The sequence below is a fragment of the Amblyomma maculatum genome, chromosome 1 (genome assembly GCF_055883805.1).
Source record: "Amblyomma maculatum isolate TAMU_Amacu chromosome 1, ASM5588380v1, whole genome shotgun sequence".
NCBI classification, from domain to species: Eukaryota; Metazoa; Arthropoda; class Arachnida; order Ixodida; family Ixodidae; genus Amblyomma; species Amblyomma maculatum.
Window position 1 is genome coordinate 303,446,012 of NC_139344.1, and position 25,919 is coordinate 303,471,930.

Genomic DNA, 25,919 nt, shown 5'->3' on the forward strand with positions numbered 1-25,919 from the left:
CAATAAAGAGCTGATTTCAGTGCCACACCAGTCTCTTCGTTTGTTACCGATAGGATTTTCGCTACCACGTTACGCATGGGTTGTTCCAAGCAAAGTCATAGGACCACCTGCCGGCGGCTGTTGAAAGCAAATAAACATTCCTGACGTTGTCAGCACACATAAAATAAAATAAAAACACGAATCAATAAAAAAAAAAGAGGTTCGAAGCGCAATTTTTGGAAGTGGCAGAATAAACTGCAGAATCGGAATAGCCATTCGGAATTTTGGAACACCCCACGTAGCACAACGTGTTCTATGAAAGGGGGGTCTGTGCTGGGCTCATGCGGGGCCCATGCGGGTTTTGAAATTTGTGCCCAGTATGGCTTCTTGTTCGCCGCCCACATATGCCCCGATCGCTCCGATTTCATGCACATGTGGGGAGCCTAAATGCGGGACCCATATAGATTTTGCAGCTGGTGCACAGGAGGGCACCTTATTGGCTGCCTACATTTGCCCTCTCTCGGTACCATGGTCGCTCTGGGGAGCAGAGCAGTTCGGCGTGGCCTGCGGAGACACGTCAGAAGCGGTCAGATGAATGTTGCGTCGCTGATGGTAGTCTCCTCGTAATCCTCAATGTCCTCCAGCGGTTGCTCGGAAGACAGCGTGCCGGCCGGCTCGCTGGCAGCAGGCTGGGCGGGTTGCGGCAAAGCTGCGGCTGCAGCGGCCACAACCATGGCGTGCTTAGCCTTGGACGCGAACGTCCTCGCACCACACTTGATCAGCGCGTGGTCCGCGCCGCACTGAGGGCAGGGGAGGGCACATGAAGCATGGCCGAAGGCCCCGCAGCGCGCACGTGGTCGAAGGCGCCGCAGCGCCGGCAAACACCTGCGACCCCCTCGTACTCGCACTGCAGGGTGAACTCGGCCACCTGCAGGAAGTTCGGTAGCGGCCGCCGCAGGTCCATCTTCACGCGGCGGTTGCCGCTCGGGATGCCCTCGAACTCCGTGGTGATGGACTCCATGGGCCCGTACCGCTCCAACGCCTCCCGCAGCTCCTTCACGTCGAGGTCATTCGGGAATCCAAACACGCGCACAGTTGTGCTAAGCTTGCCGCGGTACGCGAAGCGAACCACGGTGCCTCGCACGGTCACAACCGGGTCCGAGAGGAAAGCCTGCACTGCCCTCTTATTCTTCAAAAAGATTTCAAAGCGGCCAGCTTGAAAATCTTCAACACCTCCAATCTTTGACTTACTGATGCGTTTTACAAGCTCCTTGCATATCTCTGAGTTGTTCACCCCCTTCGGCACGTGGCCGAAAAAGGTAAACGGGCGCAACATAAGCTGCAGCGGTGCCATCGCTACAGCTTGCGAGCGGCCTCGCTAGCGTTGTGCCTAGCCTAACCACGTGCAGGCCATAGCGGCGGGCGTCAGTCGTGAGCGACGGAAGAGCATGCGTTAGGAAATTTTATTTTCACGCTCTTTGCCAATATTTTTTCGAGAGGCAGAGTTAAAGGTAGCCTGGTACGGGCTCGAAAGATGGCACAGTTACTTCTGCACATTTTCTGGCAATATTTCACAACTGATAATATTGTAAGGGCCAATAACACGTACTCGTTACCATATTGTGTAAATGTACATATAACTGTTATCTGAATCCTCCAGAACAAGCAGTTACAGGATCGTATATTACGAATTACATAAATAAAAGGGCACCCTACAAGATAAGATGGAGGCATTCCGGTGTGTAAAGCCAAGTAAGCGATTTCTTTTGTGTAGTGATATTGCATACTCTCAGTAATATTACTCCGCCCGCGCAGGCTTTTGATGATTTGTTGGTCAATGTTTCTTTGTTTGCTTACCAGTGAGTTATTGTACTTTAATTGTTCTTCCGGTGTGGTCTGTAATTGACTGTGTATTTGTTTACATGCCTTATGGTTTAAAATGTAAGAAAACAAAACTCACCTGACTGATATAGGGTTTTGTACTGTGTATATTTCTTTTACTTTCATTATTTGTGTATGCCTGTGATACTCATCATAAAATTGTGCCTATTAAGTGTCTTCATTATATTCATATTGTACCTACATATATTTCTTTTTGCACGCACTGCGCACAAATGTCACTATTGTTTTGTTTCTTTCCTTTTATGTTCTGATCAAGGCTACTGTTGCGTGCCAGCCTGCCGCAATATTGTATTTTCGATGCTTACTGATCATGTAGCAGAGGGCTGAGGCCACGTCAGGCGACCGCGCCTTTGGCCTCAGCCTCCTTTTAGGCAAATGTCTAAGAAACAAAGAAAGAAAGCTACGGCCCATTTAGGGCTTACAGTGGCATTTCATGGCTAGCCCGGACTGAGCTCACCTTCTTACCTCGCGGAACCGAATATGTATGTTGCGTTTGCCCTCATAAACACTAAAAGACGCCCAAATGGACAGCAGGCAGGCACTGCCGCTTTTCAGTTCTGCCACAGGCCAAGCGGGATAATACCGCATTTAGGCCAGCTCATCTACTTTCTGCATTAGGACCATATTTGCGTTGTTTGTATCTGCTCTAATGTGCCTCTAAATGGACCGAAGTAAGCCGCGGCACGGTGCGGGTAGTCCGATTACGCGAACCGTATTCGTTTTGTTGGTAGGGAGCTGTCATGCACACGAAAACCGTGCCTGCGGCTGCTCCAACATAGATGGCGCTACCCCGTTCTAGTGCGAACTGCCCATCTACTGAAGAGTCCAGAAACGCGCCAGAAGAATGATGGGCGCCTTGTATGGAGTATTTATATAATATGCGCAGTTTGGGGCTGGTAAATGTTGATTTAGTACACAGTGCTTGGGGAATGAAAGCAGCGTGGTGTAGCCTGCAGTGGTCCTGCTGCCGTCTGGCTTCGTACCAGATGCGTGTGGGAGCTTCGTTTGAGGTCTCCTCGTGATGGTGGTGCTCGACTGCCGGCTTAGTAAAACGGATGCCACGAAGACGGAGGCAGCTTGACAATTCAAGGCTGGCACATTAAAGATTAAGCAATGAGAGCTGTAGCGTCTAGTCTTAAGGCGAACCTTTTTACTTAACCCAGCTTTGTCCTGCGTAAAGCTCAGATCCCACGGCTGGTGACCTGTAGACGAGAGTGACCACATGCGCAAAACACAAAGATCGTTCATTTGGATCGAAACTGCCGCCCCTATCTTGTAGACTTGCGCACATACTTGACAGGTCCGTCATTAAAAAAGGTGGCTTAAATCAATCCAAGTCGAATAGGGAATGTTTTAATCATGACATTATGCGCTTACAACGATGTCCTCTTGCAGAATTTAATGCAACCTTAAAGAACTTGGACTGTTCTAAACAGAATATGTAGCAACAGCACAGTGAATTTTCGTTGCACATTCTTCTTGAAATAAGTTCTTCTTGGCGACTTGAAGACATCACAAATTGCACCACAGGTGCGGCCCCGTCCAAGACGGTGATCAGAGACGACGAAATATGGATAGCGACACTTGAGAGTTACAAAGAGATTAACTCAAGTTTATATACGAAACTTGGCAATATTTACAGCAAGGTTAGGCAAAAGATACATGGATCTGGCTAGCTCGGCCAAGCCGAGGATGTACACATCAAGTCATAGCTCAGAACATCAGACTGGTCTCTCGGGCTTGGTTTTAAGCCCTCCGTGTCCAGCCCACATTTCAATTACGTCCAATCGCCACGAACTTCAGCACGATTGGTTTGTGGTCACGTGCAACTTCAGCAGTGTGAGTGAAACCCTTTCCCCACAACGAAAGAAACACAAAATGTCACATGCTGCCCACATTCTACTGTACATCTTGCCGCGTTCTCGCGTTAAGATCATCAAAGCAAATGCGCAGCGTCGTTAGCGGACCGCCGCCGTCTCTCACCCCCGCTCTTCCTAGAGCTTGCAAAGCCCGTGACCTCTGGCTTAGCGGCGGCGCGAAGAAACGACGATCGGTCCTCCCGCAAACGCCTTCCCCTTTGTTCCCCATCACTCTTCCACCGGCGCCGAATGGCACCCTTCTGTCTGGACGCGGCATGTCTGTGAACGGACGTTTCAACCGCGACGGCAGTGTCGTGTCGGCTCGTATGAAAAGCATACGGTAGGTACGCACAAAGCAGCTAAACCTCCCCCTTTGGGGACTCGATTGCCTGTCAGCCGCCCGGTGACATTCGTCACTCTAATTGCTTTCCCTGCTTCATCCGGTGATTCGCGGCGCCTTCTTGTCTGCACGCAGCTAGCATCGATTCGTGCTACAAGCAAAACTACTACGAGGTACTGAGTACGTAGCCGCTAATCCGGGGGCGCCTAGCGATACCTTACAAGCACCTAAAAACCGTTAAAAATTCCACCTCCGGCAATGTACCATTTCTTTCTCCTAAACAGTGTAAGAACCCGCTAAATTTAGGGAGAATACCGCTTACTTGCCAACGCTGCCCACAGGGGCGCCACATTGTGGTGCTGACCAAAATATAGTTGCTTTGGCCAGTTGGTTCATACTTAGCGCATAAAAAGGCCAGCGAAAAAAAAAAACGGCGACAAAGAAACACAAAACGACAGGACGGGCGCTGACTACCAACTGTTTATTGTCAGGAAAACCAAACACAATATAAGCCAAAAACGCAGACCATGTGACCATTGGGAGGAAAAAAACATGTCATGTCTTTCCTGGGGCTAACCTAATTTTTACATCCAAACCTGCGAAAGACACCCGCACACCCCACACGCGCCATATAGCAAATGCAGAGAGGAAGAGAGACTGCATGACGCATGAAGGGTGAACAAGTTGAAACGGCAAGAGCGTGGCCTAAAGGAGGCGTCAGAAAGACATTTAAACGAAAACGACCAATCACCAAGGTGAAAGCGGTAAAAACAGCGAAGCCAAAGCATAGTCACCATGGTAGAATTACCTTGGAATTACTATGGTAGCGTAACTCCCATAGAAGCCTGCGTGTCGACTCTGAGCGAGGCTTTAGATTTCCGGCGCCCCCTGTGAACTGTGAGGCACAACAAACACGTGACGTTGCTTGTGACGTCACAGTGACGTACTTTTGGCGGGGAATTTGATTGTCTTTTTACTTATGAATGAAAAACAAGGCCAACATCGACGGAGGCAGAACGATGCTCGGATAAGGCAGAAAAATGGACACCGTAACTATTCAGCCAACTTTACTTGACATGGATTTCTACTGTCAAGTTTTACGTTAACTGAAATCTTACGGCATCTTTAACCACCTTATCATAGCATCGTTCTGCCTCCGTCGTCGTTAGCCTAGTCTTTCGTCGCGCGTCATGTAAACGCATTCTGGGGCTTATTTCTTCGGGCACGTTTGTGAACAAGGGCCTTCAAGTGAATTCGGCAAGCACATGGATAGAATCACATGGCTTGAGGCATTTCACTAAGGGCATAAATGAGTGAAGCTGTGCTGCATAGAAAGCCAGGCTTTATTAATTCACGATTACTTACATAGACGCCTCACGACAATGAAGTGTAGGAGAGCGACCACCGCTCATTCGTCGCGGTCTTCATGAAATCCTCGTGATAACAAAATGACCTGAGCGTAGGTCTCCAAACGAGACTCGGTGAGATTATAAAAGGGTAAAAGATCTTGCTAACAAACAAAGTACATATCAGCGACAAAAAACAACAAAAGCAAACGAACGGAATAACTAACGCTAGCGCTAGAACGCCAACCTGTAAGAGCTTAGGTAAGCAATTCAAATTGGGATTGCTAGTATTTAGAAGTTAATGCGTCTGAGAAGTGAAAATATCTGCGATATAGCTTCGCTCCAATAAATCTCGCCCTGTTCACGATTCCATTATTTTAATCGCGCTTCATTTGCCACTGAGAGGAGTCCATGTGAGGCTAAGAATTTACAACTTAAGCATTTAACATATTCATGAGAAAGATCCTATTGTCAATAGGAACATCCCTGTGATAACAGCTAAAGCGCATTCAGCGAACGTTGGTGCGGTAATACGACGCAGTAAGCGAAACACGCAGCAAAGGAAGTGGGACGAAAGGCTTTGCGCAATGTGACACGCGTCTTGGGGGCAATAAAATTTCACCTTCACCGTTCAATTAAAAATAAACGGATAGAGAGAAAATCAAAGAGGTGAGCGATAGGGAGAAAGAAAAGGGTAGGTAAAAATAAAAAATATATACACTATGACACAATATACAGTAGTTTGCTTGAGGCCCAGACAGGACGGTGTTTTATTATTCGGGCCAGGGAGCACTTCCTCGATGTACAAAACACATCCAGGAGAAATCTTTTAGACCACTGTAACCAGTCTGGCCACAAAGGCGAGCCGTTATTAGCGAGCACGAGGTTCTTGGGGACGGCAAAAGGGAGGTGATAGAGGCATATTTCATTGCTGAGGCGGGCGACTCTTCTGTCAGCACTCCATCGATTTCATTCCACGAAAAAGAAATGCGTTACCTGGATCATATCTAAATCCCCTTTATTTCAAGTTTTTCCAGTTTTTCAAGTTTCTTTGATTGCGCAGGTTGTAATTGACTGCCTGTTTTGCTCTGTTTTACGGAATCTTAACCGGGTTTGTCTTAGTACTTTTTTATCCCCCCTTTTTCGATTGTATATTGATTGTATGTTTATTAAGTGTGACTGCTTTTGCTTCGCTGTCTTTACCGCTTTCTTTTGACACCGCCCTTGGAGGGGCCATGCTGTTACCCGTTTCAACTTGATCACCCTTCTCTTCCTCTCTTTACTTGCTATCATGGCGCGCGTGCTACAAAGATCGGTGAGGGTCTTTCGCAGGTCTGGATGTAAAAATTAAGTTGGCCCCTGTAAATACCTGACATGACTTGTTTTTTCCCGCGCCTCCTCTGAATGGTCACATGGTCTGCGTTCTTGGCTTGTGTTTGGTTTTCCTGAGAATAGATAGTTGGTAGTCAGCGGCCGTCCGGTCGTTTTGTGTTCCTTTGTCCCCCTTCTTTTTTTCTCTTTTTGCGCTGGTATGCGCTGAGTGCGTAACAGTAGCGGTCCTATTCTCTTTGAGGCCTGCCGATGCCACACTATATCCAAACCAAATCGCGCTGCCACTCAAACACAAATTTTTAGCCATCACTTTTGACAAAAATACCTCATGTAAAGAAAAAAGCTTCCTTCTCTCGAAAACTATGGGTGCATAGTATACCTTCCTATCTGAAACGACTGGATCAGTCTTCACGTAGAAGCGAAGAACATGCAGTTATGTCCTTAAAATCCGTTCACAGCCGAAACACCTTTGTTATTCTTCAACAAGCCCCGGGCAATAAACTCTTGCGTTTTCAAGAAATATCTTGTATATAACGAATGAGATGCCCGCCACAAAACACGAACCACTCCCTCCATGGTATACTATCCCCGGAGTTTTTCACCTGAAGCTAGCAAATTTTCAAAAAATGCGCTCTCCACATGAACACATACTGCAAGAAAAATATAAGAATTACACTGCATTTTACACAGACGGTTAAAAACCGATGAATACGTTGGAAGTGCTATAGTCCAAGATGAAACAGCAGAAACAAGTCTACTTCATTGTGCATTAGTTTTCACTGCAAAGTGTTACGCTGCTTGTGCTACTGTGGAAGAAGTAAGGAGTGAAAGCATCAAAAATAACGTCATCTACACAGATTCTTTAAGCTTCACTGCATTAAACTATAAAAATGCCGTTGAACCACTGATTGGCAACATATTGGAGATAACTTCCCGAAAACCTAACCAACCGATGTACCGCGGCGCACAAACGGCTTCAAGCGAGATACATGAACAATTTCAGTTCCACGGTGGCGTCGGTCTTCAAAGCCTGTGTAAAGCAAGATGAAAGGTCACGACGTGTTCCGTTTGGTGCCCCGGCTGCTAAATGAGTCTAGCGATGGCTCTAGCGCCCTTTTAAGCGAAGTAGAGGGCGTCACGTTGTCCCACGGGACAGGCCGAGTCAGCAGCGGTTGTTCAGGCACGTTGTCATTCACAGCGTTTGTTCTTCGAAGCCTGTGTATAGCAAGAATAAAGATCACGACGTGTTCCGTTCGCTGCCCCGGCTGCCAAATGAGTCCGGCCGTGGCTGTAGCGCACGTTTAAGCGAAGTAGAGTATGTCACGTGGTCCCACGAGCAGGTCGAGTCAGCAGCTAAGCAGCGGTTGTTCAGGCCCGTGGTTAGTCACAGCGTTTCGTCTTCAAACCTGTGTAAAGCAAGACCAAAGGTCGCGATGGATTCCGTTTGCTGCCCGGGCTGCCAAAATCAAACCTAGGTCGAGAGGAATTTTGTACTCATTGAAAACCGATGGGTACCCGGCGGCACCAGAGATCGAACCTTGGACCTCCAGAATGCGAGTCGGATGCTCCACCACAAGGCCACCACAGAGAAATCACACGAGTTGTTAACCTTTTAGTTGAGGTCAACAATAAATGGGCATGGGCAGTACGTGCATTGTGAAGAGAGAATAACCGATGGTCGCTTAGGGTAACAAATTTTATTCCAAGTGAAGGAAAGCCTAACAGGGGGTGTGTGAAAATTAGTTGGGCTGGTGAGGTTAAGAAGTTTCAGGTCAAGTAGATGCAGCTAGCACAATACCAGGTTATGGTGGAATATGGGAGAGGCCTTCGCCCTGCAGTGGGCATAGCCCGGCAGATGAAGATGAAAAATGTTGCTGAATATTACAGTGGAAAATAAGTGAAAGCAGCGACCGTTTCAGTCGCTAGCCTTTTTTCTGTTTTGTTTTTTACTCTCCGCCACAGCCTCTGTGAGGATGATGCTGCCCGAGATGAATACACTCAGTAGCAATGTTTAGGCGATTGGAGTTGAGGAAAAAATTATTGCTGTGGGTCCAAGCAAGGCATGCTAATACAAAGCATAGAAACACTGCTAGATGGGATGCCATGCGACTGGTCGGCCAGGCAACGCGGAAGTAAAATGTTTTTCCGTGAATACGCAGTCCACAAAATTTTTCGAAGAGTACATTTCAGCCTATAAAGGACTTTTTAACTGTGAAAACACAGTTTGGAAAGCGATAAATGGGATTTTGAACTTGGTAAAGGAGAGATGCAGTCATTGTAGTTTTGGGAATGATCATGCTGAGTCGCTGGTGTTTATGTCTTGTTCATTAGGCGAGCTCATCGCGCCTGCTCCCACACGAAGCTCCAAGCTGCTCATCTTAGACCACATTTTCTGAGCGATGTATATACAGCTTCATTGCCATGCTTGGATTGTATACGAAATTAAAATTACAACACAGTCGCAATGCGCTCGATATTTTTACATTGCAATCTGAATATCTGTGCAGCACTGGTAGGGCCTTTTATACGCGATGGGATGCTCTGCTGAGTGGCATATTTATTAGATTTTTATTTTTGTCTGAAAGACTACGCAAGTGTTTGACAGTAGGATCTTTATTAAATTTATTTGCAACTATTAAAAAAATCGCCGATGCATAGTGTTGTCTTGTCTCACAAGTAAAATGTCTCTAAATGTGCAAAAATAAGCGCTCTCGACTTTTACAGCCATTTTTGTTGTTGCCACCTGGGACCGTATATAGCTAGTGTAGCCAGGAAAAACACTGGCAAAAGAAGCCCGTTTCAGGTGCCTGGTCTTGGAGTCTTGCCCAAAACGTTCTAAGAGCACACGACGCCTGAAGTCTGTTCTGGATATCATTTCAAAATAGTTCATCACGCTAAAAAAATGTGTCAGGATAGACAATAAAAATGAGCCAGTGTAGTATAACATGTTAAAACATATATATGCTACTAGCACAGGGTTTTCAGTAGCAGCCCTTGCAAGGAACATACAGAATGATTTAAAGGAGAAGCCACTAATATATCGCCTGAAAGTTCGCAATGAATAATTCATTTGGCCACCCACTACAGGCAAGAGAAAGTGTACTTCTAAATTATGGCCACCGTAAAACCTTCTGTGAACACAGTGCTGGACCCGAGAATATACCCAGTGACCAAGATAATTAAATACAATTCCATACCTGCCGACCTTTCCGAATCGCTTGGTGCACCCCCGAATTTTTCCCCAAACTTTCAGGTTGTACTATCGCTGTCCTAAATCTCCTGATTAGTGTTCCTGCATAAAAACGGTTTTTGCGAAACCTGCACCCAGGAATCCGCATTGTCATTGCCACCATCAGAGGCCGCGCTAGCACCATAGATATCATCGGCTGCCGATAAAGGCCAATTTCAGCCAAGGCAAAGTAGCTGTGCCTCTATTATTGGCAATTCGCCATTTTGTTCAAATTGTGCCGTGCGCATGACGCGTTCAACAGAGCGGTGTCAGATTACTTAAGCGCACAATCCGGTTAGGCCGTCCGACGGTAAAGAAAAATGACTAAAAAAAATTGCCGATGATTACGTTACTGCCTACTGCGAAATTTGAGCGCAGCTTATTAGCTGTTTCAGCTTTTCGATAGATTGGGGCAAAGAATTCGAGCAAGACATGTATGTACAATTACACACAACTTTATCTCACATATCCCTTCAAGAAACGCTCCACTAACGGGACTGTCAAGAAGGAAGCTTTGCGGTAGGCGGTGTGTGGGCCCATGTGAACGTTGCGCGGCGAAGACTGACTGATGCCGCTGGCGAGTCAAGTCTACATGGCTCTGCGCTTCGGCTTGGGATGCACACACCATGATCCGCTGACGCCGAGCCGGCACTTCAGCCACCGGAGAATACCGTCGCCGTCACGCAGGAAGAAGAGGAGGGGGATGAGGGGGGGTACACGCAGCGGCGAGCGGTGGCGGGAGGAGAGCGCGCAGCAACCGGGGAACACGAGGGGCGCGCGCTGCCCCGGCTGCGGTGCTGGTTACAAGGGACAACGGCGACGGCGTGAAATGCAGGAACGAACGCCAAAGGGCTGCGCTCTAAAAAGCGCCGCCGTTTGCTACTGTATATTGGCGCTAAGTATTAAAAACGTCCTGGAACCGAGCCACTGTTCCGTGATGCCTCCAGTTGTGGGGGGTTCTTTCTAGGCCGTCGAGTCTCGTCTGAGGTCTAGGCCGGAAACTCCGAGCTCCCGCGATCGTACACCACGGGCAGCCGTTCTCACGGCCGCAAAGTGGTAATACGAAGTGCGACACAACACTGAATAGGACTTTGCAAAGGACCAGATATTTATTAGGTCTTCCCAGAAACGCTGGTGATGATATTACTGCCGACCCTATCCTTCTGGATGGGGCCTGATAGTTGAAGGGCAAAATGGTGACAACAAAGAGGTAGAGCGGGGAGGTATTTACCTTGCGTCTTTCCGTTGTCGCGGCTCGCTGTCGTCTCGTCCTCTCTCCTCGACGGTCGACGGTTCCCGCCGATCTCGGCGCATCTTGCCATTTGTCCTTTTTCGGCCGATCAGCGTCGCGTCTGCGACGCCTAGCGGTGCGCTCCTGCGCCCGGCGAGGGAAGATGGAAACGCGGCGCTATCGAGCAACCCGTTTGGGTTACTCGCATGGTTACTCGTTCTCGGAGGAGAAGGAATACTTTTGTCCCCCTTCGCCCTCCGCGGTGCACGGTGTTTCGGAGGGATGCGCGGTTCTCCGCGATCGCTACACAGTTGAGTAAAGTTTGTTGCGTTGTATCATTGCGGTCACTGCAGCAGCTATGGAGGGAGAGATAAAGGCGAAAGAGCGGCACCAAGATATTCGCAGTGAGATTGGCTCCTCATAAGCGCCAACGACATATTCACTCATTATTTGAATTCAGGAACTAAAACGCGTATCCCATATTGAGGAACGCAAAAAAGGGAGATTATTTTCCGGATGTATTAAAAAAGTGAGCACAACGATGGTAACTAGCATCATCTGATTAGAGTGTAGTCTCCTGTTATTATTTTTCATTTCACCGTTTCGGCAGTAAGGGCATGCGACTTGGCCCAGCTTCATGTCGCGATTTGCTCGCTTTCGTTGCTTATTCTCGCTCTATACCACGTGTACGATGGTTTCTCTGTCTCTGAGACATCTTTCGCGATTCGCAGGAGCCTTTCGCAGCGCACGAAAATTTCGCAGACCAAGTATACTTAGACCAAGTACACCAAGACTTACTTGGTAATTGGTTGTGTGTGTGTGTGTGTGTGTGTGTGTGTGTGTGTGTGTGTGTGTGTGTGTGTGTGTGTGTGTGTGTGTGTGTGTGTGTGTGTGTGTGTGTGTGTGTGTGTGTGTGTGTGTGTGTGTGTGTGTGTGTGTGTGTGTGTGTGTGTGTGTGTGTGCGCGCGCGCGTGCGTGCGTGCGTGCGTGCGTTTGTGCGGAAGACACACACACACACACTGCGCTGCTTTCCGCGTTCTACACAACTCATGTCGTCACAATATGTTATAAACTTAAGCAGACTTGCTGACCTGACGGTATAGCTGGTCATATTGTGGCTGTTAGAAAAGGGGAGAAGCACAGCCAGTAACTAACACCAGTTGATACTCTGAGACTGCGAGCGTCGTTCTCGGACATGGACGATGCCGGCTGCGCGGGCGCCTTCGCCAGTGCGGAAGCTACTTGGAAAATCTGCTGATTCCTTGTGTACCGCACTTCTTCAACAGCCGCAGAACTAACCGCTCTACGTGTCGCTATTAGGCATATCAGTCAGCAAAGCCCTCAACGATGGTCTATTTTCACAGGTTCAAAAGCAGCTCTGCAAGCCTTAAAAGCGGCTCTTCGCCGTGGAGCCCATGAGCAACTCGCCGCGGAAATACGACAACTTCATCACTATGCCATAAATGGAGGACATGACATCATCTACCAATGGCTTCCAGGACACAGCGGCATAGCGGGCAATCTCCGGGCGGACGAGGTCGCACGAACAGCCCACCAAGACGGCGATGTGTGTTGATTCCATTTGTGTTGAGACGCAGCGGGCAGGCTTCGCGCACTTGCGCGGGAACAAACGCTCTCCTTGTGGAATTCTGACAGTTTGCGAACTGCCGCTTAAAATCCCTGGACCCTGACCTGGTGCTCCGGCTTCCACCTGGTCTACCCCGATGTGAAGAAACTTTGCTGTGCCGCCTGTGGGTTGGTGTAGTATTTACAAACTCTTATTCTTTTGTGATAGGTATGACAAATAGCTCTGCATGCACAAACTGCGGGTGCGACGAGACTATAGGCCACATTCTTTGTGAGTGCCCCATATGCAGCGAGGAAAGACAGTGCCTATGCCGTGCGCTGGAGCGTCTAGATGGACGCCCACTAACTGAAATTAAGATCCTAGGTCCCTGGCCACGGCAGTCGTCTACGGTGAAGGCCTCCCAGGCACTGCTCCGCTTTATGAAAAGCACAGGACTGATCGAAAGGCTATGATTTTTTATGTTACATGATATGACTGTGACGTGATGTGACATGTCGGTGATGTAACTGTACTGCCATCACCCATCCCTCTCTCACCCACAACTTTTATACCCACCTACCCCTCTCCCTCAGTGCAGGGTTGGTTGGTCGGGAACTTTGGGATATTCACGGGGGGGGGGGGGGGGGGACCGGACACGGGTTATGCCGGCCTAATGTCGCGGCGGTACTCTTGGTGTCCGGGGGATGGGGACGTGGGGAGGAGTAGGGGGGGGGGGGAAGAGGGAGATCGTCTTGGCCCGCACCAGACAATCAGCCCGGTGAACATCGGCAGGTCGGTAGTCCAGTGTGCAGCCTCCGGTGCAGCAGCGCTTATGGGTGTTCCAGGCGAAGCCTGGTACTGCGCCTCTGCGAGGCACAGGAAGGACTGCTGGTGACAGCAGGACGCCGCGGCGAATGGGACAACCGCCACAGCAGGAGGGGACCCCGATAGACTGCTGCCAAGGCAGCAGCGCGGCGGGTGGCGCTGAGGAGACCGTCCGTAGACAGCGCGCCGAGGCCCGCGAGCAGGGAGCCCACGGAAAGCTGTCCCGGAGTATCCGGGTAGCAGCAGGAGGGGGCGCCAGGATTCACGGACACACGTCGTCCATGGCGGCGAGGTGGAGCCGCCTCGGCGCACACCACTGGTGCTGCGAGGACGGCGGGTGGCTTTCGCGTGGCAAACGTGCTGGCTTGGCAAGAAGCACGAGCGCAGCGAGGACTGCGGCATCACAAAGATGTCAGCAGGGAGTCACCGCGACGACGAGGTCGGGTGGCAACTGGGGAGGCCGCCGGGAACTGCTGAGGCAGCAGCAGCGCGGCGGGTAGGTCGCCAGGATCCACAGCAACACGTGGTTCATGGCGATGGAGGAGGCACGGTTCTCGTGCCACCAGGGTGTGTCCCAGGTCCGAGGAGCTGCAGGAAGCCGCGGGCGGTTCTGCAGGCTGCTGTCCATGAAGTAGAGGGAGGGGCCGCCGCCGCAGCAAACGACGGCGGCCCCGAGGAAATCCTTTTTCGAGGAGTAGGGCGCCGCGGCCGCCGAAGCGGCCCGCCGAGCTAGGCCTCTAGGAGAGGTAGCGGGTGGCCGCTGACGCAGCCGACTGCTGGGAAGACCTCCTAGTTGTAGGGACTCGCCGGCGCTGGGGAGCGCGCGACGAGCGAGGACGTACGCCTGCCGCTACGGACGGTAGCGGGCGCAGGCGAAGGTGCTCGGCGGCAGCGAAGCTGGCGCGACGGAGCGAGGCGCGACGATATCGCGGGAGGCAAGCGAGGACACGTCCACACACCTCGGAGATGAAATTGAGGGTGCAGGGTAGCAAACCAGTTCCTTTACCGGTTAACCTCCCTGCCTTTCTTCCTCATCTTCCTCCTCCTCCTTAAACGTTTTAGTTGTTGCATTCAAATGTCGCTAATAAGTGTGAGAGGACAGCGGTGCTTATGAGAAGCAATGCCACTTTCTGCTCCAATTCTGTGCTACGTCACTGCAAATATTCTTCTGCCGTCTTGCTCTTGAGCTGTCTCGAAAACTCGCTCAGCCTCTCCGTGCGTAGCTGCTGCCGAATGTTCGACCGCAAATATGTCAGGATGCACTGAAACCGCAACATATTTCACTCGCTCTCGCTGCAACTAGAGGCGTCCGCATCGCGCCCTTCGATTCCTGGGACATCATCGTTTTTCACACTTAGCGCCGATATATAAAACAGGCGATTTTTTTACTATCTTTTTTTCTTTGGAATGCGCCACCCGATTGTGCGCTTACGTAATCTGGCACCGTCCTACTGCTCACCTCACGCCTACATCACAAATTGACCGTCTAGAATAGGGGCCGCTTTTGACCGGTGGCTTCTTGTAGGCGCAGTGGATGTAGTCTTAAGGGCAGCGTTGAAGGGCCGTCGATCTTCTTGTTTCGGTTCGGGCTACTAATGAATAAAAAACTATACTAAACGCCGCCCAGAGTAAACAGCGCCGATCAGTTTGCGTCGGAGGCGTAGCGAGAACACTCGGACGCAGGCTTCTCGGCGACTTGCATTTCATGCATGTTGCTGCTATTAGGGCTGATTAGCCACTGCTTGAAGATGTGCCTCCCCCCAGAAATACTGAACGTGGCATCCCTTAGGCACCAATAAAAAACCGACTTCCATGTTTGTTGCCAGGTATGGGAAAAGCAAGCGCGAAAAAAAGAATCATGTCAGTGGAAGCGTTTAGGGCAAGCGGCAGTTATGTTCCATCAACGCCCTGGCCTTCTCGATCAAGTTGCGCTACCTTCCTCTGTGGAAGTGACAAGAATATACAACTACTTGCAGCTTAAGTAAACGAGCACGCTTTCCTTTCATTTTCGGAAATAATGAAACTTGGCCTCGAGAAAGTCACATATCACAGCTGCCACTTTCAATCAGGCAACGCGAAATAAATCTTTGAAGGCATGCAATGACGAACCCGTTTACGTTTCTCCGCAATTGTACCTTGATTCTCGTGCACGTTCCTGCATGCGGTCAAAACACTTTTTCGGACATCGATTAACTAACTTTCATCACGTGCACGATTTAAAACGCGCATCTCTTCAAGCACCTCTTCGGCCGACGTTGGCGCCGCCAACAAGGGTTAGGATTCCTTGTTGGATCCTAACCCTAACATGGTTAGGATCCTAACCCTAACATTGCCTAACAGGGTTAGGATCCATCCCTAACACGGATGGATGGATGGAATGAATAGATGGAATATAGGAGCGTCCCCTTCGAAACGGGGTGGTAGCAGTTGCCATCACGCTCGTTTTTTCCCTATATCTTAATTATTGTTTTAGATCGGTTGACTATACCATCATTCCATTTATTGAATTTTAGTTTCTACATTACTTACATTATGTCACATTTCTGATTTTAAGCCACTTATCTTCCAATCGTTTTTTGCTAGCTTCCACCGCAGGTTCATTCACCCGGCCACTGGAATCTCTAAACCCCAGGGCCTCTGGAAGAGAGACTGCGCCTGCATCGACCATGGATAGATGGAGGATGGAATATAGGAGCGTCCCTTTTGAAACGGGGTGGTAGCACCAATTAAACATTCGCACGCCACTTTCATTCTCAGGAGTACACTGCCTGCCTTCAATGGGTGTAAATTAATGTTACAAAGGCACTTGTTTTTTTTCTTATGAACTGCTGACTGCAGGCACCTCCAATCGCTTCGCGTTCGTTTGCCGAGCATTGTTGGTGACTGTCAACTCCTACCCCAGTTTTGTTTCTTATGATGTTTGTTGCCGCGGGGCATAAAAAGAATCTTATGAAGGATGAAGAATATGATCAAATAAATGGAGAAAGGTTGGCTGATGTAATGAAGTCGAGGAGTGAACGATGATACGGTCCCTGGGTCCAAGCGGCATATGACAACGGATCATGGGAGGAGAGGCCAGCTGCTACCAGGTGCCGGATCCGCGTCGGCTTCAGCTCTGGACATTCCCACAACAGCTGGTGGATATCGGCTTTTGTATCTCTGGACATGCAGACGAGGCCCCTAGGCTGGGGATACAAATCTCGAAATTGAGGCCACTTTCGAGTCACGGCAGGTGTTAGGGCCAGCCCAACTCGAATCCTCCGACGCGCCACCTCCTCTGCACAGGTTAGACCTTGGGGGAGTATACCGTACATGGAGGTATGAGAGCACGTGTACGGCGTCTGAGGTGCTCCTTTCTTGTTAAAAGTAGGGTAGCATTATCCAATTTATCCGGTTTGGCGATGACGAGGTTGAGGTGGCAAGGAGGGTCGCAGCATCCGCATGGCTTTGAGCACTTAAAAGGTTATGCGGAGCTCATTCAATACGAATTGGCTGCGGTATGCGGGCCGTAGAATATTTTGGCAGATTTCTGTGCTGGTACTGACGCGTCTAAGTAGCTTTGTCACCTGGAGGGCATCAGTGCGTATACCGCAGTTTCCCATCAGGATTCTGGCGTTGCTGCTAACCTTCATATCGTCCAGAGCGTTAGATTACATTTCCTTGTAGTTGGTAGCTTGAGCAGTATATGCTCTGCCTCTGGTATTCGACCAAATAATTTTTATGACACTTTGTTCCCTGTTTATATTTGATATTGTCCAATTGACTCCCCACCCTGCGTTCGCCCAGAGGAGCATAAGCATAAAAAAGCAAACTGGAAGAAGAAGTATCCCTGTGCTTGTTCGGTATCCTAGAATGCAACCCAGCTGACGATAGTGAGCTTAGTTGAATAGCAGGGTTTCTTTTTTTTTTCTCACGGAAACTGGTCAAGAATAAAATGGGCACCCATGATCCTTTAATTACACAGAGAGCCTTCATTTGGATTTGAAACATTCAGTACCCAGTTTCAAAACTTTGTCAACTTAGCGGGAAAACCGCCACGTTCAACGTGAGGCCCGTTATTACCAGGGAACATACTGAAAAACCTCCTAAGCGAGGCGTCCTACTTCGAAGCGCGCCGCTATGTTAGCAACGTGATTTCATTGCATTCAAGAGTGGTGAAACTCGGGAAATATGTAACACGGACATATTATTTCATATGCCCATTTTAGACTGGATTCCGCAGCGTGGGAATGTGCTGCGATGTATATTGCAAAATGAACCGGATTTTTCTGGAATTAGACTCCTCCACTTCTGGCGCAGCTTCACGTGAGATGCGCGCTAAGTGGCTCGTCGCCAAACGTTTATTAACCCGTGCGACAAAGTATTCTTCCGCTTTCTTTCTGGTTTTTCATTCTTGTGGCATAGGAAATTACTCGAGAGTGAGCCGTCTGGTGTTCCCAGTGTGAACGTGTAGTTGTTTCTAAGTCAAATAGAACACTTAGGTATTTCAAGACAAGCAGTGTCAGCAGCCACGCATCGATAATAGGAGCTGAGAGAACGGATTTAACCAGCATATTTATTTGCAGGCGTTCGTCGCAAGGAAGTGTAAAAATACTCAGTAGACCTATAAGGGAATAACTGAGGAAAGTAAACGCATCTGGAGAATGTATCATATCACTGTTCTGTTACACTATGTAGCAGCAAAACTCAGAACGCGCTTTGAAAGACGGCACAAAAATGTTACATTCGAACAACGAGCATGGTTAGCATCATAATTGTGTTAATAGGAGCATTATGCGAATGTTTGATGATGCCGTGCCAGCCGCGCACAATTGACCGCAATGAGGAGGCGCAGGTTTTTGAGGATGACCATAGTGGTGTATGTCATAAGTTACGTAGTGCTTGAGTTTGTCTTGGTGAGCACCGTCGACGAGCTACTTACCCGATAGCCGAACTTGACCTTACAGACGAAGACCTGCACGAGGGATGCGGCTCAGACGAGCTGTGCCCTCGCGGTTGCACCTGCGTTGGCCATGCTGTGCACTGCTCGCGCCAACGGCTACGGCAGCTGCCCAAGCACCTGCAGCCCACCACCTCAGAACTGTACGTCTTTCATGCTTTGCCAGCAAAAACAATACTGGTTTATTATGTTGGTCGCATTGTACGGGTTTTATGTTTGTGCCCAGTTAGCACTCGTGCTTCCCCAAAAACACTGTAGTTGCGGTGTGAACGCTGTTATCATTCTGTTACACATGTCCGCCTTAAACGATGCCTCAAGAAACCGCTTTTCCATCTTGCCTTGTGCACGACCAGGTACCTGGATGTGAACGACATAACGGAAATACCCAAGGACCTCAACCTGCTCAAAGATGTGACACGGATGTAAGCTACTTCGCTCAATTCTTTTTCCTGTGTTTTTGTCAGTGTCCATCTGACCTTCAAATACTAACTGTTGCGATGTGACACTGTGCCTTTCCTATAAACCAACACACAATTTCAACGTGTACTAGCCATTGAGCTGCAAGTAAGGAAAAATGTAGCTATAAATATACTGTGCATTCCTTTCCCCAAACATCCAGCCACTTGACTTTAAAAAAGGGGACTTTCACCTGATTAAGTGCATGTGTCTACCGAAAAATATCTTGCACATGCCCCAAACCTAGCTCACAGAAACAAATATGTGCCACGCCGCGTGTCGCAGTGGTTCAGACGCCCGTTCCGGAGTGCCGGGGTTCGAACGCGACCGTTTCCATGGAGGTGCTGTGCGATGTTAGTGCACGACGCCCAGCTGGTCGGAATGATTCCGCACCCCTGCACTACGGCACCTCTTTCCACTTTCACTACCACCTTCTTACCTTCGCTTACGGCGCGGTCAGGTGTCCAAAGAAAATGTGACAGATGCAGGGCCTTTACATTCGTGTATTTATACAATATAAAAACGCGGTATTATTGGAGAAATTCCGGCTACAGTCATAGCTTTCTCTCGTAGGTACTATACTCGGGGACACCTTTTCTTGGCAATGAAGCCAAAGCTACAGAGCCAAAACGCACCATTTTCCTACGCAGCTGAATATAGTCCCAAGTTACATGAGTTGTTTATGTAAAAACAAATTGAAATCATAGCGCTAGTTATTTACGTATATTTTTTATAACAGAACTGATTTTCCTAAATGAAGCTGTTATGCCTAAAACACTTTTCTTGGTTCCACCAGGTTTTCTTCTGTGATATCTGTCGCGGGTTTTAGAGACGCCCCGACTTTGCAGACAAGATGGTGACTGCCGCCTGTTCGGGTCGTTCCGGTTCTGGTTCGTTCACTCCGCAACGACTTGAAGCGTTTTCACCAGACAAGATTTGAATCAAGTTCAAGAGACGCTGGCTGTCGAAGCAAACGAAAGAAATGATCTGCAACGTCTATGTAGGCCGGAAGCCGCGCGCTCGAACTACATGGCGGAGCGACACGTTTAAAGGCCACGCCTCCCTACCTTTGCGCCCATTGCCAAGAAAACGTGTCATAGCCATGCTTAATTCATAGCATATAGGGGCGAAAGTTATGGTCCCAAAGGCGCGGCGAGGGTCTCTCCTCGTGACGTTGTGTTTCCATGGCCGGACAGCTGCAACCTATAAATCAGGCGCTGCATTTTCTTGTGCTTCTTTTTACTATTATGGTGGCGGATGATTCGCGTTTGCGAAACAGCGGAGTATACCTACTGATTCTGCACTTAAAGCTTAATTAAACGGATTTAGCCGTGATGATGACCTGTTTCAAATAGTGAGAATGGGTTAAAGGCGATCAAGTGAGACAACCTTCGATAAATTCAGCGCTTCGTAAAGCTTATGCGCTTAGGTGAATACCGCAAAAATATTCAGAGACACAGCTCTCAACAAGCATTGCTTATATAGGCAATTGAAAGCATGTACAATGCACTTTGAGCACAGTTTTTCATTCGTCGAATAATGTATCTGAACTCATCCACCTTTACTTGGCACTCAAGAAAAATTAAAAGTAACAAAAATATGCAGCACTGCACTAAATAAGTTAACTGTTGCGGGTTTACGCAGTAACCAAAATATTTTCTTTCCCGTACCTAAACACGAATGGTAGCTATCGTCAAAAAATTCCCGATAACACACCGATGTTGTTTCAAGGGCTTTCATATCGAAACATGAGACAGGAATAACAAGTGCCTTGCTAACGCCAACTAAAACAGTACGCTTTCGGTCGTATTACTTGTCGAGCTGGCACGAGTAAATACAATCTCCGGCTCGTTTTTTTTATAGCTTTATAACAATTAGTTATGACAAAAACTATTTCTGGAGATGCCCCGTAGTTTGTGTCACAGTGCATTGGCAGCGGATGCTGTTTATGCAACGGTGCAAATGCCTTAGAAAAACGATCACATGACGCGACGGCCGCGTAGCAATACACGGCTAGCAGACGACGCGGCCGGGTCCACTAACGGATGTACTTATCAACTCCGCCACCAGTGGCGTGGCCGTCGGTTGGCACGCCGCCGATACATACCTGCTGGCGCTGATGGCTGCGCCGACCAATTTGTAGCTTTGACAGTAGTATGGTATGCTTTCGTGCATTTTGTTATTTTGGCATCTTCGAAGAATTGGTGCTGATGCATTTTCACATCACCGGTAGTGCCCGTAGGTCGAGTCGTGCCTGCGCATCAACTTTCAAAACTCTGCAGCGACCAGCAGTATTTTCGCAGTGTTTTCATTCAGGGCAGTAACGCAGGGAAGATAACTACAACTCAGCACCTTCTCTAGCTGAAGGAATTTCGCTGTTTTTGCTGCCAGCTCACGAGCCATTGATGTGCGTGAGAAGGGAATAGGCCGGGTCGCCTGAGTTCAGCATACCAAATAGCGTTCAGCTTATCTTACATGAGAGGAACGACTTAGTTATTGCTTTGATTGTGGAAGCCTTTTTCTGCGTAGCAAACTTAGCTGGATATTAATGGATTTACATTCTTTGTGTTATTCATTTCAGAGACCTCAGCAACAATCAGATATCCATCTTGCCGAACAACATCTTCTCGAACCTCTCCAAGCTTTCCACGCTGTGAGTTTTTTCTTGATACGTTCCTTCGTAAGATATTTCATTAATGTACTTCGGGTTTTGTCCAGAATCCTCAGTTACAACAAACTGCAGTGCATTCAAGTTGACAGCTTCTCCGGCCTCAAGTCTCTACGAATTCTGTGAGTATTTTGTGGCTTATTGCAGCACGAAATTCCCCATTTCTTAATTTTATAACCCTTTAATGGCATTGATTTGTACCACGCAGACTCAGTCTGTCGAGGCGCAAACAAGCAGAGAAGCAATACCCTCGTCGTGGCTTTTTCACGGAGCTATCGGTGTTCGCATAGCTCTTTCGGTCGTATGCGATGATCAAGGAAGTAATACGCAGTTAAGCGCACCTCTGGTGCCGCAGCGCACTATACTTGCTCACTAGCGACGGGTGCAGTTATAAGCAGCGACGTTCCATGCAGGCTTCTGATGCGAGCAATTAAGATGGAGCGTTTGGCTCTGCGCGTATATTGGCCCGGCTGGGGCGCGCCACAGATACGCACGGCATGTGCACAGACATTTCTTAAACCATAATTCGTTATAACCTGCTTAAAAAGAGCAATCGTGACATCATGAATCCAGTGTTGTTCTGCAAACCACGGAGCTTTGTACATGTTTCCTCTTTTTAGCCTGTTTATCGCCATGGTCTGAAAGTTACAAATGCATGGCGCCGCTCTTCACAGGTCTCTGCATGGCAACGACGTGTCCATGATACCAGAGGGCACTTTTCGGGACCTGCAGTCTATCACGCATATGTGAGTGCAGCCTTGTATGCACTTGGCTAGAGACAGTGCAATCTTTATCTGAGCGGGTTTACGCATTTCACAGCTGGGATCCATCAACAGGAGTGCGAGTAGAGAGTTCTAGCGCAGTCTACAGTGCCCGATCCAGCGGAACGCTATACTGACCCGTAAGCATGTGAGCCTGAGCGCAATATGTGCATGACGATCTAAAACACTTTTTCCATGCTCTTCGCGTCTTGGCTCCTCGGGTAACCGATAAGTGTCGACACCACTGTGGTGAACGCAACCTTTATACATTGAGCTCTACTCACCGTCCGTTTAACGTTCGTGAAAATGTTGACCCACTTCTGGGCGTCTCCGAACGGCCTTGTCACCGCCACTACCCGCAGAAGGCAAAGATCTTGCGCGGTACTCGCTTGCAGGCGTGCTTCCTCTACGTCCGTGCTCGATGCAGCCGACGCGCCAACCTTCGCCTTGGTGGCCGCCATGTTAGGCTCAGTCGACGCTCGCTCGCTATGCTCGCTCCGCTGATGTGACTAGATGATCGGGTGAGCGTGCAGCGCCGCGAACCCGTTGGCTGCTTCAGCGCCCTGCGCATGCCCTGTGGCGGCCCCGCTGGCAGCAAATCCGCTCAGCGTAAGCAGTGCCTCAATGCTCAGTTCTTGTAATAGAGAGGTCACATCTCAGCAATTTGTGGACACGGCCGCATGTACTACTTGCTGAAATATGTATTCTCGCTTTATTCACGCAAGCGAGCGTCCAGTACTGCTTGCACGACGCCGACGTCTTGTGTAATATTCTATTTTGAAAGCATTCTGTTCTAATGTTTGGTACAATCCCTGTGGTCCGAAATGTCACCTCTCTATTGTGCAGTGTGTATCACTGCCATGGCAGAAAAATGCTGTGTCATTTTGTGCAGAGATGTAAGATGCTTCTGAAAATATAAAAAGCATACTTATGATACCATTAACGGTGGAACAGACTTTCCCGTGGCACAAGTGCTTTCCATGGTGCGCTGACACGTCAAGGAAATAGTGCCAAATTTTCGCGCACGGAAAACGAGTGTACAGGTGCGGACATAAGTAAACGGAGCGCGCTTTTCCGTTCAAATTAAAATCATACCTTCTGGAAGGGAGATAAGAACACAATATTTGTCCAAGTGAAAGGGCATTGGCGTCTAGTACCGGTTCGAACATACGACGAGTGTTAGTTTCAATTATGTGATGCTTGAAAAATTTTAGAAGACTGCGTGCTCCGTTTACTTTTGTCCGCACCAGTATGTCTGCTGAAACACACAAAACAAACTACGTGAGTTTATTATAATATATTTCAAGGGCTGTTGACTGGTTTTCCTAACTGTTCGTACTACCCCTGCGTAGTTAACATGAGCTGTGACAATGCGAAAACCACACATACACTAGCCCAAGCTCATTTTAAATTCTCCGTGGCAGCTGTTAGAAGATCGGCCAACCTTGGGCTTTACTTCCCCCGCTTCGTTCGTGCAGAGCCCTAGGCGCCAACCCGCTCTACTGTGACTGCAATCTCCAGTGGCTATCGGATTGGATCAAGAAAGACTACATTGAGCCGGGCATCGCGCGTTGCTCCGAGCCGAGCAACATGAAGGACAAGCTGGTACTCACAGCGCCATCCAACCATTTCGTGTGTGCCGGTGAGCCCTGCTGCCTGTGTGGCATACCGAAATGCCTACTCCTCGAGTGTGCGCGCAATTTTAGCGAATATGTTCGACGGCGCTGATATCACTGCCCAAGGGAACGAAAAACTATAGGGACACTTAAGCTCCGTCTTCAAGCATTAATCGTTACCTCCTTAATTAGTGCCTGTATTATCTCGCAGATATTAAAATTCCTTCGTGAGCTACCACGTTACCTGGTGGTTTATGGGGTTCCCTAAGCGACTATGAGGGCTGCCATAGTGGAGGGAAATTTTGTTCACCTAATCACAGCACCAGCTGCCTGGCGTGAGGTGCCCGACTGTTTTAGTGCATATCAACATGTCGCACAGCCAATCAGTGCCTGAGCAGTTCTAAACTTGACCTACATATATCGGGCTTTTGCGGAGCACAAGTGCAGACATCTAGGCGTCCGAATGCGTGGTAAATTCAAACACTTTTGTATTAATGACAAAATCAAATGTTAACGAGTATTCATTTTAGCATGACACTTTGTTATTATTACGTACTAATGCAGGCTATGCTGTTATTATTATGTGCTACTTTACATCTCAATCGAAATGGCGCTGCGAGCGGTTCTCTAAAGCTTTCGCTATTACATACCGGAGGGTTCGCTTGCGCCCCGCGAACTAGTGGCCTCGTTTCCCCAAGCGGTGGAGCGCCTGCGCAGTCGCCAAGTAATAACCAAGCATCAGAACAAGAAAAAACACCGTCTCTTGTCAGCGGACTTTCGGTCGCAGAAACTCAAGGAGAACCTTGGGCAGAAAAAAAAATTGGCCAGCAGTGTTTACGTCTTTGACAAGGACCGAAGGTCTGGCATTCATATCCAGTTGCAAGTGGCAGAGGTCACTTTGTCTTTCCTATCTGATTCTCGGTCTGCTGTTTCTATCATTGATAACAGTACTTTTTCAGCGTACTTTTCAACCTTTCAACTACTTGAAGCACTTCGTGTAACACTCACTGATTATTCCAAATCTCCCAATAATTGGCTAGGATGTTCCACTGCACCAGTCCAGTATCATGACAGAACTGTTTCTATTCTTTTCTTAGGGTACTACACTTATGGGCTTGGATGCCAATCGAGCTCTCAATTTATTTATTATGGGAGCAACGTTGCAGCGCTTTCAGACGGCGGCAAATCTCGTCGAAAAAATTCCTTCCACCTCAGTGACAGAGTTTCCGACACTCTTTTCAGACGAAGTGGTTCCAACAGGAAGTGAAAGTGCGTCCGAACGTGCAACCTGTAGTTGCCAAACTACGACGGTTACCACAATCTGACAGAATACTATGCAAAGTTCATTCCATCTCTAGCTACTGTAGTAGAGCCTATAAGAGCTCTCCTACGCAAGAATAACCCTTTCATTTTGTCAAATGAAGTGCGCGAAAGTTTCAACAAAGTGAAACTTTTCTTAGCTTCTGCACCTGTCTTGCAAATGTTTGATCCCTATTTGCCCACTGTTGTGACTACCGATGCTTCGGATGTAGAGCTGGGAGAAATCCTACAGCAAGTGGCTTCTCATGGACTCTAAACGGTAGCCTTCGCATCTCGTACCTTGTCTCCTACAGAGCTAATGTATTCATTTGGTGAGAGAGAAGCAATCGCATGCATCTTTGGGCATGTTAACGGTGGCATGTCTACTTATGGGGTCGTCCATTCACGTTGCGGGCGGACCATCAAGCTTTAGTTTCATTGCTTTCAAGTCAGGGCGCCGGTCAACGACCGCTTCGAATTGTAAGATGGTACAATAAATTATTTTGCTATAACCTTGATGTTCGGTACCACAAGGGATCTAACAACCAGGTGGCAGATGCACTTTCTTGA

At 48.5% G+C, this 25,919-nt stretch overlaps 1 protein-coding gene across 1 annotated transcript in view; it reads left to right on the top strand.

Annotated features, from left to right (window-relative positions):
* Positions 1 to 25,919, top strand: part of sli (slit guidance ligand) — a 793,209-nt gene that overhangs the window by 660,568 nt on the left and 106,722 nt on the right. The window contains exons 23-28 of the mRNA XM_084583167.1: positions 18,557 to 18,692; positions 18,903 to 18,971; positions 21,587 to 21,658; positions 21,724 to 21,795; positions 22,348 to 22,419; positions 23,913 to 24,076. Of these exons, the coding sequence (XP_084439293.1) occupies positions 18,557 to 18,692; positions 18,903 to 18,971; positions 21,587 to 21,658; positions 21,724 to 21,795; positions 22,348 to 22,419; positions 23,913 to 24,076 (585 nt within the window). The remainder of the gene's footprint in view (positions 1 to 18,556; positions 18,693 to 18,902; positions 18,972 to 21,586; positions 21,659 to 21,723; positions 21,796 to 22,347; positions 22,420 to 23,912; positions 24,077 to 25,919) is intronic.